Source organism: Lissotriton vulgaris, chromosome 1_1, assembly GCF_964263255.1.
Source record: "Lissotriton vulgaris chromosome 1_1, aLisVul1.2, whole genome shotgun sequence".
Classification (NCBI taxonomy): Eukaryota; Metazoa; Chordata; class Amphibia; order Caudata; family Salamandridae; genus Lissotriton; species Lissotriton vulgaris.
The window spans coordinates 326839706-326859148 of NC_141685.1; the positions used below are offsets into that span (position 1 = coordinate 326839706).

General features: G+C 43.2%; 1 protein-coding gene across 1 annotated transcript in view; it reads left to right on the forward strand.

The window, feature by feature from the left end:
• The window catches only part of LOC147747122 (voltage-gated potassium channel KCNC3-like), a 136204-nt gene extending 118577 nt beyond the window's left edge, over positions 1–17627 (forward strand). Inside the window, exon 3 of the mRNA XM_086952375.1 lies at positions 15434–17627. Coding sequence (XP_086808501.1) covers positions 15434–16246 — 813 coding nt within the window. The 3' untranslated portion in view covers positions 16247–17627. The remainder of the gene's footprint in view (positions 1–15433) is intronic.
• The last annotated feature ends 1816 nt before the right edge of the window (positions 17628–19443 follow it).

Genomic DNA, 19443 nt, shown 5'->3' on the forward strand with positions numbered 1-19443 from the left:
GGAGCCTACTCTGCGCCCCGGTGCACTCACCCGGAAGAAGAGAGGCGGCGGATGGTACAGGCGGGGCTCCGTTGCGAGGAGGAGAACCCCGCCGCCCAGGAGAAAGGAGCTGCCCGCCTGTCCAGCCACGGGACCTCCATGCGCTGAGGAGGGCCCCGCATCCTGCCGGAACCGCAACAGCAGGAGAAGCCGGTGAGTGGGGCTGCTGTTTCTGCTGTTCCCTGCTTGTGCCTCGTTTTTCGTGCCTCTGTGGCCGGCTTCTGGGTTGTCGCGCCTGTGCGCAGATCTATAGCAACCCAGCTTGGCGTGCATCTCCCGCTGCCATCTCAGTGGGCGATGTACTGGATTTCTAGGCCTTGCTCTAGTTTCTGGAGTCTGGCCTTCTCCTGACCTAAGACGGTGTTGTGCTAGGCCTGGCGGGGGATCTGCTGTAATGGTTGTATACCGGCAGAAGACTTGCTGCAAATGGGTAGAAGTAGTCTTTTTTTTTTCATTCGTATCTCTCTTTAGTCATTCTGAATAACATTTTATCGTCTACACTGGAGTCGGTAATAGTAAAAGATGTTTCCCTAATATTTTAAATTATGTTACATATTTAAAACATTTTAATTGATGTTTTCATATTTGATCTCAGATCATTTTTTTCCGAATCTGGCTCCATTCTAAAGAGAAAATATCCAGTTCTGTTTTTTTTGTTTCTTTCCCGACATTGACCACAGTAATTCTGAATTATATGCCATTCCAAGATGTCTGTCCGGTTATCTATCGGCAGGAGTCGTGCTGTATTATTGTCCAAACATCAATAAAGAACTTGGGAGGGACTATTTTGTAAAGAAAGTGGGTGAAAAACTATTGAAGTCAGGCATGAACCCAGAAGTATATAGCTGGGGCAGGATTGACATCATAGGGTTTAGGTGGTTAACCTTTAGATTTTAGGACTAGACAGGCTAGAGGCAAATTTTATGTTGCTAAGCATGGATCACCTGCGCTCGGTTCGTTTGACCAATGTAATTTACACATCATGCTTGATCCAACCAGCCAGGAACAAGACTGTTGAAGACCTTCCTGTTTCAGTCAACACTTGAGTAACTCCTCCACCCCAGCTGCCGTTATGTCAAGAGCGCCATGAAACCGTTGGTGAACGTGCCCGGTACAAATATTTTTAACGTAACAAGTCCTGGTGATTGATGAAGGGATACAAATGAGTAATGCGTTGACTACAAAGTTTCTAAATGTTTTCCGTTGTAAGCTAGGACATTTTAAAGGATTCAAGCACAAGATTATCTTGGTAACTGATGCAAAGCTCATAGTTCACAACGTACGGAGTATTCATTTTATGGTGAGGGAGGACGTTTCCAAGGAACTTAAGTAGTTGATAAATTGTGGGGTCCTAGAACTGATTGATGTGTCAGATTGCATATCTCCTTTGGCCGTAGCCAGACAGGTGTGTGGCTCTGGGTGGGTGTGTGTGGCTCTGGGTGGGTGTGTGTGGCTCTGGGTGGGTGTGTGTGCCTCTGGGTGGGTGTGTGTGCCTCTGGGTGGGTGTGTGTGGCTCTGGGTGGGTGTGTGTGGCTCTGGGTGGGTGTGTGTGTGTGTGTGGCTCTGGGTGGGTGTGTGTGTGTGTGTGTGGCTCTGGGTGTGTGTGTGTGGCTCTGGGTGTGTGTGTGTGATAGTAATTGCTGTCTTCTGAGCTCGTCCGTAGGGTACAATAGGTCTCACATTTGCGAGAGATTAAGCTATTGGCAATGTAAATGACAATGCCATTTTTTTATCTGTTTTCAAAACCAACACATAGATAAAAAATGTGTCATTTACAATGCCAATAGCTCTAACTTTTTCAAAGGCGAAACCGTTGCATTGTAAATGCTTGTTTTTAACTCTGGTGCGATGCACAGGACCTTTAATAACTGCCCTCCCTGGTGATGGTCAATGGACGTGCGCAGCACCAGGGTGGTAGTGCTTGCATCGGCCATTGGCCGACGCAAGCACCAAAAGGGTTAAAAGCATGTACATTCCTCCCAGAGGTTCAAGATTAATGAGCTCTTCAGCATATTGTAGCCGTACCTTTATTCTCCTGGACAAGCTATTCCAGTTGCAACTCAGGATCGCCGTGGAAGACAAGGATATCCTTTCCTTTGGGGTGGTGACAGCTTGCCACTAGGGAAAATGCGACTCTCCTCATGCCTGTAATGGTTGTGGGCTCTAGACTCACATGCTAATAAATAAGGGGCACAGACATGGTGTGTATGGTTACTAAAGTGGTCTGAGCACGTTGGCTCGGGCCCTTTAATTGGTAGGGTCACCTGACCGCAGTAGCGGCTCCAGGAGGGAGTGCTGCGGGGCTGTGAGGTGGGGCAGGGGAGGGGCAGGGTGGGGGGTAGTAAACTTCGGCATACGGTCAAACCCCGCTCCGCAGCACTCCCTCCAGGAGCTGCTACTGCCTGTCCAGTGATGCCTGTACTGGATGGGTGTGGGGTGGGTGTAAAGGCCAGGCCCAGCCCTTGAGGGAATGGCTGGTACACTGGTCCGGTGCTGGAATACTAGACCGTGTAAAGAAGAACTATACAGGAGTGTCAACTTTAATTGTATCAGTCAAAACAGCAGTCTACACACTCTATGCTCCCTTGGGGACCCCAACATCGCTCCAGTGAGGTCCTGAGACCCGGGCATCACTAATATGCCTATTTTTAATTGAATTGAGATCCAATTCACATTAAAAAGGCAAGATCGACTGGAAGATACAGTAATTTGAAATGTCGTAAGCCATAGCAACATTCAATAGCATTTCAATCACTATATGCATTTGGGGGGCCCACCTACTTTTTCAGTCGGGTGTATGTCAGGATATGTATGCTCCGATTTATATGTTTTGATACCAATATTTTAATATGTATGTTTTAACATGTATGTTCATTTTATTTGTTCTTTTCCAATATTTTTAGTAAGTGAAATCAGAGAATTTTGTAATGATTGTTAATAATCATACAAATAAAGACTTGAATGAATATAACGTAGTGCATTGTTGCAACGCATCGTCTGCAGACTAATTAACTCTTAATATTTCTAATATTGTCATAACATGCATTCTTCTAACAATTGGAATAGGTATTGTATGATTATGTACACTTTTTGCTGCATTCAATTCAATTCAGTTGTATTTGTATACCCAGACGGGCCTCCCGGCGCTAGATGCAAAACAACCCCTCCATGAAATGAGATGAGCCATTTCCTCAAAAGGGTCATCTATCACAAATTGATATGTGCGGTTTACAGTTATGTTGCCGTTCATGACTTTTGACTTGTCATGAAATACCATTGTTATAGTATTGTGATTCCTATGCTACCAATTTTTCTAAAACGTGCCATTACTTTCGACTTGTCATGAATCAACACTTATACTTCTGCTATACTATGTAATCTTTCCGCTGCTAATGTTGTAAAGCGCTCCGATACCTTCGGGTCTGGCCAGCGCTATACAAAACTCTTAATTAAGTATATTTTCTTAAGTGCCTGACTTTGTTATGGATAAATACATTGATTGGGCAGGCTTTTAAAATTCTAAAGGCATAGTGAAAATGAATATAGATGATGCAGTGAGGAGTAGTGGGAATTGTAGCGTGCAATCATGCATAGTCAAATTAGTTATGAATTCGATTAGGAGAGATCAGAGAAGAAGTATTCAGGAAGTTTCTTAACAGGCTGTGTAGGGTATATTAACATAACGGGCCTAAGCATTGCTATAAGTCGTGAGGGATTGGTTGAGAAACGAGAATCCACACCCTATTCTTTACACCATTAGTGCCCACATCTATGAGCTTAGGCCCGTGGAAATGGGCGGGTCAAACACTCAGGGTCCACTTCACACAAAAATAAGCATTGGTAAATGCATTAGGTTTCGCCTATGTGATTATTATAATTGATTTTTGTTGTAAGTTTAGGATGAGTGATAACAGGTGGGAAGATTTCAGGATTGCGAAGCACCCGTTACAATTAGGTTTAGGGATTGGGGTTAGGATTTAAGCATAGAGTGTTGGAATATGCTCAGTGGTATGGGCATGAATATTATCAACTAGTTTGATTGAATTTGATCTTTTGAGCAGCTGTTTGTGAAACTCTGGTGGTTCATAGTATGCCTGTAAGTTTGGGATATCTTTTAGATCAGTGCCATATATAAAGTTTGAATCCCTAATAGGGTCTGTACTATCGGTGGGAGTTCAAGTTAGCAGTGGAGATGTGATGCGATATTTATATAGCGCAATGTCGCTCCAAGGAGCATCTTGGCGCTTTGACTCAAACCAGCTGAAGATGTAACAGCTATACTGTCCCCAGAGTTGGAGCGGTTCACATCAGTGCTTTACATGATAAGTCCGACAAGTCATATATCCAGGTTTTCAGCACCTTCCTGAAACCTTGTTCGAGTGTGATCTCGTGTAGCTGGTGGGGTCATTTATTCCATGCCCTAGCACCAATCTGTAGTGGGTAAGTCCCACAGGTACAGGTGTAAATAAGTAGACACCGTAGACCAATTCAGGTACTTGTAGTTGATGTTTATTAGCAGAAGTCATGGTCAAGATAACAGCCCCATCAGGAGCAGCCTACTGGCCGCTCAGCCCATCCTTAACTGTAGCTCTGATGCATCCAACATTCCACCCACACTAGGATTCCAATAAGAATACACACACTGGGCTGAGCAGCTGGATACAAGAACATACATATAACATGAGGATACCACATTATCCTCTCCCTTTAATAATTGAAAACAAAAGAACAGAAGACTAAGCAAAGAAAAACTAAGCGCAAGAAAAATATACAACTTTCAGGAAATCTGTAACCCAGGGATGAATAAGGAAAAGCATCACGAGAGGGAAAACAGAAAACCAAATTATTAAAGAAGGAAGAAAGCGAAAAGAAATAAATACACTGACACCATCCTCCTCCTTCAATAATAAACAAAATCGAAATCAGAAAGGCATACATTACTGGCTCACAAAAGCTCACAACAATTAGTAACCTTGAGGGGACAACAAAACCCCAAACAAATCAAAGAAAGAACTAGCATTAGAAAAATGTGGAAAAAAGTAACTAAATACGCCACACCTCTAGTAAGGAAACACTGTTGGATTAAGACCAACGATTAAGACCAACGTGCAAAACTGTTTGCGACTAAAACCCAAAAGCCACAACAAACTAAACCTCCTCACTAAAAAGATAAAATCGCAGGGCAGGTTTTACAAACTTCATGAGGTAATGGGACTATAACCCACACCAAAAAGAAAGGCGATAATTAGGGAAAATGGGACTCGGAACCCACACCCATCCCAAGACAAAACAGGGATAACCTAATAAAAAGAAGAAGTAATGGGACTGAAACCCATACCTAAAAGTAACGCGTAAAGAAGGGACCATGGGACTTGGAACCCACACCCATCCCTTGACAAAACAGGGATAACTTAACTACATGAAAAGGTCATGGGACTCAAACCCACACCATAATGCAGAGCAAGAACATGGGTCATGGGACTTAAACCCACCCCCATCCCACAAGCAGGGATAAATACTATAAAAATAGGGTGATGGGACTTAAACCCCCCCCCCAACATGTTACAAAAGGAAATGGGACTATGTACCCACCCCAATGTTAACCACAACTTTAAGTTAACATTTCTGCAGCAAAACATAAGCAGAGAACAATACATTTATAGGTGAAATAAAACATTTCACTGTACATATTTACTAAAATATAAACAAAATCATTAACTGACAAAGGTGTGCCTGTCACCGGAAAGAGGAAGACAGGCAGGTTTAATTAAATCATAACGCCAATTTCTTAAAATCAAGGGTGTGCCTGTCACCGAGTAAACCTGCAGACAGGCAAGACTCGTAGAAATAATACTCCTTTTCGTTAAAATCAAAGGTGTGCCTGGAAAGAAGCAGACAGGCAGGTTTCCTTTAAAAATACAAAACAACAATTCCTTTAAGACAAAGGATGTGCCTACCACCGAGTACAGCTGGAGACAGGAAAGTTTAGTTGGAATAAAAGCGCCATAACTTAAAGGTCAAAGGTGTGCCTGTCACCGGAACGATGCAGGCAAATACGATATGCAAGCAGGACGTTTGAAACAGAGATGAAAACAAAAACAGACATCCATAAAGTAATTCAGAATATCATAGAAAACCTTGACCTCACGCTGTAAATGAGCACGAACGTAGTGATGTTTGAAAAAAACAGTCTTGATGAAATAAGTCAGAAAGCCAAACGAAACCATTACCTCAAGTTGACAGTCACCACATTAGTCATAGAGGTTGAAGCATCAAATCAGAAGATGGCGGCACGTTACTTGCGTCGAGCCGGATGGCTCTAGGTTCGTTGCTGCTTGCCAGCGTCATCATGCAGCAGCAAGACGGAGAGGACGTCACAAGAAGCATACCTTGCCTCCACGCGAAGCTTCATGAGACAGTGAGTAGCGCGAGCAAGTTCTTTTTAAATATAAACGATGCGATGGCGTCGCTTGGAAATAATCGAAGAAAAGGAAATAAAGTGCTCCTAAAGACACAAATTACACACCTCTCCGTACAGGAAAATACAAGTGTTGATGAAAAATTTGGCTGCTTAGGAAAATAGCACATCACTAGTGATTTGGCAGGAATTACCTTAATTTCGCCATAGACATGACGGTATCATCACTGCCAAACTTCACTCGCTTCAAATACTTGCCAGTTTTAATTTCACTGCATGACAATAGAGAAAGAAAGTTACAGTATAGACATAAGCATTTGTCATGCAAAGACAACCAGGAAGCTGTTGAAAATCTCGAGCATGCTCTAAAATCTTGACAGTTTGCTCTGAGATTTAGAGTCCTTGAAACTGCCTCTTACTTAAAGCACAATTTAGCTCCACTCCGGTGGGCAAAGATGCACAAAGTCAAAATGGATTTCATTGTTTTCTTTAAAAATAGACAGATTTCGTTTTTAACTTTGCTTTGTTTGAGGCTTGAAAATCTTTTTCTGTTACACATGCAGCATGTTACTTGAATATCCTTGAAGAAAACATACAGACACAGCTCACCTGCATTAGGGCTGTCCGTTGTGATGGACTCTGATGGGGCAGGCAGGTAGCAGTTGGTCTGGTTACTAGAAAAGAATCTTTGACATTGAGGTGTGTGCTTCTTAATCAGCTTAATCATCATTTCTTTTCATTTAGTTGCGTTTTAAGTTGGTGCTTTATCTTTCAAGAAGGTAAATCGTTGCTTGACAGTTATAATTAGCTTACTTGTTAGTCTCTAGGTGTTTTTCATCCATTAAAGTTGTAGATTCGTTGATCCATCGTCGCCAAAATGTAGTGGGTAAGTCCCACAGGTACAGGTGTAGATAAGTAGACACCGTAGACCAATTCAGGTACTTGTAGTTGATGTTTATTAGCAGAAGTCATGGTCAAGATGACAGCCCCATCAGGAGCAGCCTACTGGCCGCTCAGCCCATCCTTAACTGTAGCTCTGATGCATCCAACATTCCACCCACACTAGGATTCCAATAAGAATACACACACTGGGCTGAGCAGCTGGATACAAGAACATACATATAACATGAGGATACCACACAATCACTGCCAGGGATTTACCTCCCTTTGTCACCAATCTAAATTTAGGAACAATGAGCAAGTTGGCTGTAGCAGATATAAGATTACGGGCGGGGTGATATCGCGCAAAACTTCTGCAGAGATACAACGGGCCCTGCATATGAAAGTCCTGTGGGTGATGGTAAGGACCTTAATCAGGATGCGTTTATGTATCGGGAGCCAGTGAAGGGTATCCAATGCAGCAGAGGCCGAAGACTTTGTCGGCCATCTAAGTACCAGCCTAGCGGCCGCATTCTGGACCATCTGCAGTCTGTGCAGGGCCGATTTATTTGACCCTGCATACAGGCTATTGCAATAGTCTAATCTAGAAGTGATTAGTGCGACAGCGACCGTGCGTCTGGCTGTAAGAATTTCCTAAGCCCCTTCATGATTTGGAAACATGCGCCAGCTACCTCTCTTGCTTGCTGTTTAAATGATAGGGTATCATCAAATTTGATCCCTAGATTTCTTACTGCATTGATTGTGTTTGGCGGGGCTTCCGCATCCTCTGGCCACCACTTATGCGGAAGAAAGGAGTTGTTTAGACCAAAAGGCAAGATTTCCGTTTTGGCGGAGTTGCACTTAATATGGTTATTTGCCATCCACGTGAAAGTCACAGCTAGGCAGTCTTTCAAAGTTTGTTCCGCATTGGCCATGTCCTTATCCAGGACTAGGACTAGCTGCGTATCATCCGCGTAGACTATCCTGCTGATGTCAAATGAAGAGATTAATTTGATCAGAGGGGCCATATACAGATTAAAAAGTGTAGGGCTCAAACTTGAGCCCTGAGGAACTCCTGTCTTCAATACCTTTTCCTCTGAGCAAAACTGTCCCAATGTAGTCACCTGACGCCTAGGTGTCAAGAAGTTTTTGAGCCATTCTAATACGGTGCCTGCTATGCCTGCACTGGTCAGGCGATCTAAGAGGATAGCATGTGACACCGTATCGAACGCTGCGGATAGATCTAAAAGGATCAGGACTGCCTTCTTACCCTGATCCAAAGCAGCTCTTATGGTCTCTGTTGTGAATAGCAGGGCAGACACCGTCGAATGATGGGCTCTAAAGCCTGCTTGATTAATATGAAGAATGTTATTCTCTTCTAAGAATGCCGTAAGCTGCTTATTCACACCGATTTCCTCCAGTTTACAGAGGGCGGGCAGGAGCGAGATGGGACGTAAATTGGATAGAGTCGTGGGGTCCTGCAGTGTCTTCTTCTGAAGTGGTCTCACTGCTGCGACCTTCCATTGTGATGGAATCTCACCGGACTGAAGCGATGAATTAATAATAGAATTTATTACAGGATTAGCCTCCTCTATCATGGCTTTTAACAGGGTCGAGGGACAAGGATGTTTGTGTTGGGGTTGACAATATAGGTGTATGGTTTACTGTTAGGAGTTTGATTTTTTAAGTGGTCAATGTTAGAGTTTGGTGTTTGTGTTGCGTTTAAAAGCGAAGCTAGGAATAGAGTTGGGGTTAGGGTAAAAAGTTGAGTTATAGCCTAGGCTAGATGCCGGGCTTGGGTTAGATGTTAGGTGGTTTGGGTTAGGATTATGTTTATGAAATGGATTAGGATAAGGGAAGCTGTCAATTTCATGACATCGATATGTTTGGAGGTAAAGTAATGGTATACCCAGACGGTGCGCCCAGCACTATATGCAAAACAAGCCCTCCGTGAAACTGAGAGGAGCGATTTGCTCACTAGATTCATCTATCACCAATTGATATGTGCGGATTACAGTTGTGTATATTTTTCTTAAGTGCCTGACTTTGTTATGGAACTTGGATCAATACATTGATTGGGCAGGCCTATGTTACATGCTTTTTACAGTTTTAAAAGGGTAGTGGTCTGAATGTTAGGCCTTCAAGTGGTCAATGATGCTTGAGATCTGAGATGGTCCTGTTAGTTGGGAGATTTTTATGCAGGTTTGTGCGAAGCAATATTTTCATATCCATTTTGAAGAAGTGAATATATGAAGATTGGGTGTCCCTACAGGTAAAACTGATCTTATTAGCAAGTTTTTCAGAGAAAGATTCAGGTGAGGTAGAGTGGAAACTTGGGAGGGAGAGAGTTTGCATAGGTCAAAAAAGCTCCTAAGATCTGGGGGCTTTTATGATTATAGAGGCATAGTGAAAATGCAAATAGATTCGGACGTCAGGAGTAGTTAGAACAGTAGTGCGCTGTCATTAATAGTCAAATTAGTTATGATTTCGAATAGGCGTGTTCAGAGAAGAAATATTCAGGAAGTTTCTTAAGAGGCTGCTCAGGGTATATTAACATAACAAGCCTAAGCGCTGCTATACGCCGTAATGGTAAAATACATACAAAGTATGCATTGACCACCCTCTCAACTACAAACACAGGAGGTCGAAAATGACAAATGGATTAGAGCCTCCCCCTTGCTGAGTTATCTTTGGGAATATATCAAGTGATTACTGCAAATTTCCATAGAAGATGCCACTTCTGGCATTGCTGTTTGATCAGTGGCGGCTGGTGACTTTTGAAAATGGTAAGGCATAATGGGTTCTTTCCAATTTTCACTGGATGAGCAAGGTAGTCACAAGGACCCAGGGTCTGAACTGCAAATGGTAAAACAGAATTCCTGGGACCTGTTCCGGCTTCCCCACTTAACCAAAATGTGTGACCAAAAGACATGGGAAGCTTTAGTGAAAATCAAGGCTCGGGTGAATGAAAAAGTAAACTATGCCACTACCATGTGCGTTTTTAATCATTCTAGAACTTGCAATAGTGTACTTCATACAAAATAAGTATTTCCAGAGTTCAAGTCCTTAAATTGCCTTACCTTTACCCCTCATGTACTCTGATGCGGGCTTGAAACGTAGTTATATCAATGTGAAAAACGATACCCTGCGTCTCCATTTTTATCTATTTGGATAGCGTGCTTTCTAAAAGTGAGTCATTTGTCCGGATTGCTCCAAAACTATCTGAAGCATTCTCAAGCCTCTGGTGACTCTTCAGAGCTAATAACAACATTGGAAAAACCCCAGCATTCACCTGAGTATGACTCCTCACCGAGACTGCAGATACTTGTATATAAATTGCAGTAATTTATATAGTAAATATCAATTTGTATTGAGAAAAATCTGGATCAGTGGAACTGGAGATATGCAAATTCAAAGCTTTAGGTCGATATAGTGCTTAAAAGCACAAAGCGCCATTCTCGGTCATCTGGTAGTGCTAGAGAGGGGAAAAGACCCAAGTTCAGATCAACCATGATGGAGTGTGGGATTGGTATAGTACTAGATAAGTCCTGCTGAAAAGGTTAGCCTCTCAAAATCTTTGCGGTTTAGGATGCTGAGAGGAGCAGGGAAAGCATCATCTCTGTAGTGTGAAAGCAGGCCTGGTGTATGGATGGTCATTGCTTAGCGCGAATATCCGTTTGGTTGTTGCGGACGGTCATTACTGGAATTTTGCATTAGCAGTCAAGGCAGCTTGTCAAAGTTGTAGCACTTAGTGCAGAACTCCCGTTGGTGGTCGTCACTGGTGGTTCCTGTAGCATGAAGACTCGAGTTCAACAGACACATTAGTGGTTGTTGTGGGCGTTCAGAGGATCTTCAACCTTCATTGTGTTACAAAAGAATTGCATACTGATTTAAAAATTATCCTTTTTTCACCATATTGTGCTCCATCTCTGTGCCTGCCCTTGCACCTGATTCTTGACAATGTTCCAAGTTCTATTATTTGAGGTACATTGATGTCGTGGGTCTGATTCCTCAGTGAGTTAATTTATTACCTCCAGGAATCTTTGTTTGACCTCTTGGACCACCAGGATATGAACCTCACAGGTTCATATCCTGACAGGTGTGCTCCGCAATATTGCAATAAATCTTGAAACTTGAAAACAAATAAATACATTGATGCAACTTAAAATTTGAGTGATTACTCCTATTTGCTAAAAAGGAGAGTTTGTGTTGCAGTTAGGGTTGAGTTCAGCCTTCATATTCCTTTTGTCAAATGGTTTCCAATCTGGTTTTAACACTACAAGCTGCACAATGTGTACCACTCAAATGGTGGTGGATGAGGTTGGGCGTATTTCGATTGGCGAAGGCAGGGGCGGCTCCTTCATTAAGGTGGAGGAGCATCACCTCACACTGATTGAAATGTCTCATGCCCCAGAGATGAAAAATAAAATTGTAATACAGTTAATGTATTACCATTTTATTTTTCAATAACCTCGTCCAGAGCCAAGCGTCAGGACTGCGACAAGACAGCTACAGACTGGAAGCAGCAGAAAGAAGATATGGGCAGGGTACTTATGTTTAAAGTGTGCATGTCCCTTTGGCCAGCCGTCTTGCTGGGTTGAGATTGAGCAAAGGCATCTAGTGCTCTTTGAAGCACCGAGAAAGCCTGCTCCATCCAATCCTGGTGCTGCTCTTAAAGTTACGATAATGTAATGCATGTCCTTAATTTTGTTGATGTAATTTTGGGCCGCATGCACCAGCACCCACCTTCCATTTGCCTGCCTCACCACTCCCCGAAGGTGGCAACTGCCACTGTGTGAAGGTCCATATTTGTTGTTTCTATTGGCAGCATTCAAAGTATTGTCCACTGAGACCTTCAAATCAGAGTTGGAGGTCAGACAGGTTATTGGGCAGAGTCTTGGGCTGCATAGTCTTATTTCTGAAAATATATCATCAGTGTATGACGATGGTGTGAATCTAAGTTTGAGTACTGGACCACAGGATGTTATTCTATCCCCTCATGTTAGTTCATTTGATATCACTGAGTAACAAGTTTTTAGGGGCTAAGCACTAGTATGTGTGCACGTAAAGCACTGACAAGGAAAGTGGTGAAGCGTGTCGTTCAGCCAAGAAGGCTAACGACACACTCCGTCACTTTAGAAACACAGGGCTGCACTATATTTACCAGAATATGGTGTAGCCCTGTGTTTCCCCCTTCTCTAGGGCTAAATTTGGCTGTGTAGCACAAGGGTGCCTGCATTGAGGTGAGTAATTGTTTTTGTGCAGGAAGGTGTCCCTACCCGCGCATAAACATTCTGAAATGGCAATTTGAAACTTCTATGTGTGCGCTTAATGTAGCTCACTTAGAAGTTGCAAAATGTAAAAAAAAAATTTAATGATTGTTTATGTGCAGGAAGGAACACCTTCCTGCACATAAACACTTAAAGACGTTTTGCTGTTTCCATGTCTGCTGCACATTGCAAAAACCACAGAGGATGGACAGAATGCAGAACAATGTCATACATTCACCCCAGTACAGAGATCTGGGTCTAAATCCATAGTTTTTTTGCACTCCACACCACCCCAGTTCAGACATGGCCATATGCAAATCAGTCTGACCCTGTGCCTCATGAGAACAGTCCAGCCCGAACTGCCAAGCCATGCCTTTCCTGGAACCGGAAACAAGCTTCCGAGGACAGGTTTCTGGCATTCCAGCCGACTTCAGCCCGGCTTGCTTGAATCCAGTGGTGTGGAGAGAGCATGGGACTCACGTCTGAGCATACCCAACCCACTCGGGGTGACAAATGCAAAAACCACAGTTTATGGACAGAATGCAGAACAATGTCATACATTCACCCCAGTACAGAGATCTGGGCCTAAATCCATCGTTTTTTTGCACTCCACACCACCCCAGTTCAGACATGGCCATATGCAAATCTGTCTGACCCTGTGCCTCTTGGGAACAGTCCAGCCCGAACTGCCAAGCCATGCCTTTTCTGGAACCGGAAACAAGCTTCCGAGGACCGGGTTCTGGCATTTCAGCCGTCTTCAGCCCGGCTTGCTTGAATCCAGTGGTGTGGAGAGCATGGGAAATGCAAATCAGCCGTGACCCTGTGCCTCATGGGAACAGTCCAGCCTGAACTACCAAGCCATGTCTTTCCTAGACCGGAATCAAGCATCCAAGGACCGGTTTCTGGCTATCAGCCTTCTTGGTTTTTGCATTTGTCACCCCGAGTGGGATGAGTATGCTCAGACGTGAGTCCCATGCTCTCCACACCACTGGATTCAAGCAAGCCGGGATGAAGACGGCTGGAATGCCAGAAACCGGTCCTTGGATGCTTGATTCCGGTCTAGGAAAGACATGGCTTGGTAGTTCGGGCTGGACTGTTCCCATGAGGCACAGGGTCAAGGCTGATTTGCATATAGCCAGTGTCTGACCTAGGGTGGTGTGGAGTGCAAAAAAACTATGGATTTAGGCCCATATCTTTGTACTGGGGTGAATGTAAGACATTGTTCTGCATTCTGTCCATCAACTGTGTTTTTTGCTGCACATTGCAGCACACATAAAAACCGGAAAAACAAGGAGAAAGTAAATATTTCTCCTCGTTTAGCCAGGGTAAGACCAGGTTTTCCATGGTCTTAATTTTGCCGTTCCTCCTTCATATTTACGCCATCCTTGTAAATATGGGGTAGCGTCAAAATCAATGAGTGTTGCAGTGGAACGCCCACAGCAACACCCATTGCCCTTCCCTTTCATTCACAGTATAACGTAAAAGGGTGCCTTATTTACTAGGGGCCTTAAAACACGTTAAGTGGCTTAACACTGCTTTGTAAATAAGGCAAAGCCTGTATTGCCACCACAACATCTTTAAAGGTGACGATGTATTGGCGATAGGGGCTTGTAAATATGCCCCTGAGATACATCGGGTACAGGATATAAAACTGACTTCTAACTTATTGATAGCAGGTTCTGCCATGTGCAATTACTCTGGTAATGGGTAATTCACCAGAAGCATTGACTTTTGATTCCTAAAAGCTCAGCATAGGCAAAAATATGAGAGATGTTCCAAAACCAGTCAGTTTTTTGTTTGGTTGCACATCTGCATTTCTGCGAGAGGATTTAACCTCTTGATTTTTCAGGGTGTGATTCAGGTAGTCCTATTCTGTTTTGGCTGCGTCCTCTAAAGGGTCATAGCTTCTCCAAAGGCTCTGCTCCCACCTTTTGCTTTATTTTATTTTGGGTAGCAACACGGCGTCAATATGACTCTAGATATCACCGGAGGGCTGATGATCCTGCAGCCCCCTCGATCATCTACATTAGAAATTATGGCTAAAACAATCATTAGGGGTTGCATCATTTCATTTAGAGCTCGGTATGGCCTGTGTTAAAGTTTGGGACATTAATTTGAGTATTATTATTTGAGTGGAGTGGTGTGGCTCACTGGTTAGAGGCGGCAGAACCGAGAGCAGAGGACGGCCCAGGACCAGGGTTCAATTCCCGACGCGGCAGGATCGTGGACCAGGGTCAGTGGACTCGATAATTCTCGCCTCGGTGCCTACTCTAACCAGGGATCACACTCGGCAGCTCTGGGCATAAGCTTGCCTCATCTCCACAACGGCCTCCCCACATATGCCGGGGATGCCTGGTTTCACCTTGGAGATACCCAGCAGGGACCATCTCACAGGGAAAGCCAGGACGGGTTCCCCAGCAGTCTACTGCTCAGAGATACTCGATTCTAGCGCATTACAAACCCACAATTAATTAATTAATTAATTAATTTCATTATTGGTGTTGTCATTTCTGAGGAGCCTCATAACCCACAAAGTCTAGCTAAATTAGAGGAAATTGTAAAATGTACTAAAACAAAAATCAAGCAGCAGCCACACCTCAGAGTGATAATAGCAGCAACCTCTGGGTTACCTCGGTCTTGATAGAGGAGTTTCAGAAAAGAACTAATAAGTTGTCTTTTGGATAGTTTCTATTGATTAACAGCGTGATTTCCATTGTATGATGACTGATGTTTTTGATTTATACAGATATTGTTTGCGATATATTTTAAAAACGTACTAATAAAATACAACAAAATGAAATAAAAAATCTTATGTTCCTCTTTTCAGTGCATGATGCTGGTCTCCCTACTCATCACCATAGGAGCCATCATGATATTCTTCTCAGAGACAAGAGACCAGTATATTTACGAGGCTAACGTCACACGGTCCACAGTAACTCACCTCCCCAATGCTAGCACCAGCATCTGGGTGCAGCTACAACTCACCCGCAGCAGCCCTCTGCTTTTTGTGGAGCTCTTCTGTGTCGTCTGGTTCATCGTTGAGTTTTGCTTGCGCTTCGCCTTTTGTCCAGACAAGAAGAAATTTATGAAAAGTATCCTGAACATTAATGATTTTATCTCCATTTTCCCTGTATTCATTGAGTTTTCTGCTGTGGGGAACCATGAAGTGGTAGCTATTCTATGGATAGTTCTTGGATTTGTGCGTATAAGTTACATCTTCAGATTACTTAAATTCTTCATGCTTTTCAAAGACAGTTTGATCATCAGGGTCCTATTGGGTTCACTTAGATCCATTATCAAGGAGATCCTTATTTTGATGCTTGTTTTGGCTTTTGAAACAATCTTTTTTTCTGCACTAATGTTTTACGCAGAGTATTACGCTACAAACCAATACATGTTGTCTGAACTCCAGTTTTTAGACATCTATACGGCCTTCTGGTGGGCTGTGGTCACCCTTACAACTGTGGGATACGGAGACGTGATTCCAATAACCAACTTTGGGAAGGTGGCAGCAGCGTTGACTGCAATGGCGGCCATCTTAACGATAGTGATACCAATTCCAATCTTGATGGTCAAGTTTCAGCACTATTACAGTATTGCAATCGCACATGAGAAGATGAAGCTTAGCAGAAATAAATAGTACAACTGAGCTATCCAAAAAGGTGTGTACTGTATGCTATTTCTTAATATAAATGGAAATGTGCTATATAAATTACAGGAATTTATATACAGCAAGTATTTGCAAAGCTAATGTGCTAACACGTGCAGACACAGGGATCCACAAAACTTCTACCATATTTTGGTACATTAAGGCCCGACCTCTAAAAGGTTTAGCAGAAAAAGAGGGGGAAAAGAGGACTGTAGGAGTGCTCACAAATAGATACTGCTGATTTCCTGCTCTCTTTGGTCCGCTAGAGCTTTCCTACTCTACCTCTCTGCTCATGAATACTTCTGTAGTCTTTTGTATGATAAGCTCCTCCTGTGCACCTTCTGTTTCTTCAGTCATCTTGTATTCTGCACTTGGAACTTCTGAAGTCTTTGATGTGCCTCTGCAGTCTTGGTCATGATCCTGCAGCCTGTGCCTTGCTCACATGTAAAGGTTCCTCTAAAGTATACTTCTGCTGTGTCTCTGGTACACCTGCATTGCCAGCTGAGCTATAGTAGTCTGTGCTGCATCTGGCAGACTGGTCTGTACTCAATGAGTCTGCATTATGCTTTGCTTACAACGTCTGTGCCTTGACAGTCTGTGTTGTGCTCTGGGTGTTTCTGCTATGTTCACACATTCTGTGCTGTTACTCATCAGTCTCATCTGTGCTCTTTCAATCTCTCCTGTGGTCCTACAGTCTCTTCTATGCTCTTGAGATCTTTGCTGGGTACCAACAGAGAGGGACCTTGAGTGTTTACTCCTTCCTTAGTTGGCTGTTCGAATGAGACCAGCAGTAAGAGCCTCTAGGGTGACAAGCTGCACTCTTCTAAATACATGATAGATTGATTAGTTCTCCAAATGCACCCCAGTACGTCTTCTTTCACAACATGGTTATGACTTATTATCTCAATATCCAAGGCACGTTAAAAATACTTCTTTTCCCCACTACCATGCCATATTTATTTTCAGCAGAAACATACACATCACTAACTTCTATAACTCTCACACACCTCTCTTCATTTTAGTTCTAGCTCTGTGACCTTGATTGATTAGAAAATCACTGCCATTTCAGCCTGATCATGCCACCAAACCCTCATACAGGACTCTGACTTCAAGACACTCTGATTGGCTCATAGGGCCAGTTCTAGCAAGGGCCCATCCTTCATTCAAGTAAAATTGCAAAGATGTCCACAGAACTGAAAGCTCCAGTCCAAACTGGCACCATAACTGAACCACCTACAAGAAGGAAGGGTTTGGTGGAATTGGATCTCATTTTCAAATCTAGTATGAAAAACATGGCATTGCTCCTGATGAAGACAAGAAACACCCAATACCACCCGCAGTTCATGCAAGCAGCAAATAACTGACTCTCCCACCCAATGATGAAGGGCTCCAGCAACCAGCAGAAACAACTTCTTTCCCATTGAGGAAATAGAGGCCATAGAACTAAAGATCATTGATGACCTTGACTTGGGAGCCATCCCTAAAGCATGATGTTCTCAAGTACAACAATCTCTCGGTCTTCTTTGCTCCATTCTATGCATTGGCACAGCTATTCTCTTGTAGTCATACAATATCTGCAGTGTCCAGAGACTAGTGACTATTCTTATTCACCTGCTTCGTTCTGCAGCTTTCACCATTGATCACCTGCCATGCTAACAGCATACTTGTGCTTCAGATATAAGGTGCCAGACTTCTTTTCTACCTTCTCCGAATGGTTATTTTCAGTCTCATAGGGGCTGATTCACAGAACTAACTTAAGACAAAATCCTAAACTTACTACTTTTGGTATTCACAGAAGTTAGGATTTTGTCTTAAGACAGACTTAAGACAGAATCCTAACTTAAGTCTGTCTTAAGACAAAATCCTAACTTCTGTGAATACTAAAAGTAGTAAGTTTAGAATTTTGTCTTAAGTTAGTTCTGTGAATCGGGCCCTAAGTGTTCTTTGCTTTCAACACAGACCCTCCTCCCTGCTGGCGTTCATGAAGGCTCAATTCCCGGGCCTATTCTTCCTTAAAATTACCTCTTTTAGTGATAATATATTTTTTCTCTTCTTATGTAGTCGTATGCTGATACACACAGCTTTCTCCCCTGCAAGATACTCTCAGTAGTAGATCAGTTTCCCGTGTGCATGCTTCTGGAATCATTTATCTCCTCTACTGCTTCTTCTTTCCAACTATTTGATATCAGGAACTTGTCCCCCCCCCCTCCTTTACACCTAAGAGCCTGTTCAATTCTGCAGAGGTGCATAAAAACGTTCTTCTTCTATTTCCACCTGACGTCTCCCCGCTAGACAAGATCTATTGTTTTGCCTGCAGAATACTGCACAACCTGCACCATCACCAAAGCTATTCATGATGGTGCTGCCTCATTGCACAGTACACCATTCCTCAGTCAATTGGCCAATATCTACCAGCTAGATTACCAGGCCACCTTCAAGTTGTGCATCTTTAGAGTTATTTATGCCACTCTTGAACACTCTCCTCACTCGGTAGAGAGAATGAAAAATGTCCTAGCTATCGTAATGGAAAGTTTCAATTCTATTAAGGACTCGGAGGCAAGGATTATGCTTATCTTTCCTTGCTTTATTTTAACAGCAGCCATTTTCAAAACTTTAACTGTGGACCACATTTCCCAAACACCCTTGGGAACATGTTTGTCAGACAAGAAACAAACAAGGGACCACACTAGCTTAAGTCCGTTAGCCAATCACTGTGCCATGAGCCCGATATAGTCTCTTCTCCTGTCCCTGTCCTTCCTCTTTTGAAGCATGAGCCATGCCCATCTACATCAGCCTTCAACCTTCCTGTTTCCCAGAATCAGCTCCTGGCCAAACAACGAATATCACAACACAAGCGTGGAATCCAAGAAGAAGATACTATCTCAAATCTTGCCATTGAAAGACATTATTATTATTATTATTATTATTAAAAAATGTATAAAGCGCGTAGTCACCCGTGAGTATCCCAGCGCTAGGATCAGTACAGCTGCGGATCAGAGTGGGGGGGGGACAGGGTCAGAGTTTAAGGAAAGAGATGGGTTTTCAGCCGCTTTCTGAATTGTAGGTAGCTGGGTTCTATCCTAAGATCGCGGGATAGGGCGTTCCAAAGGCGTGCAGTGTGGACCAGAAAACGCCTTCCACCTGTCCGAGCCTTCTTCACTCTGGGAGTGAAGATAAGATATTCCTTA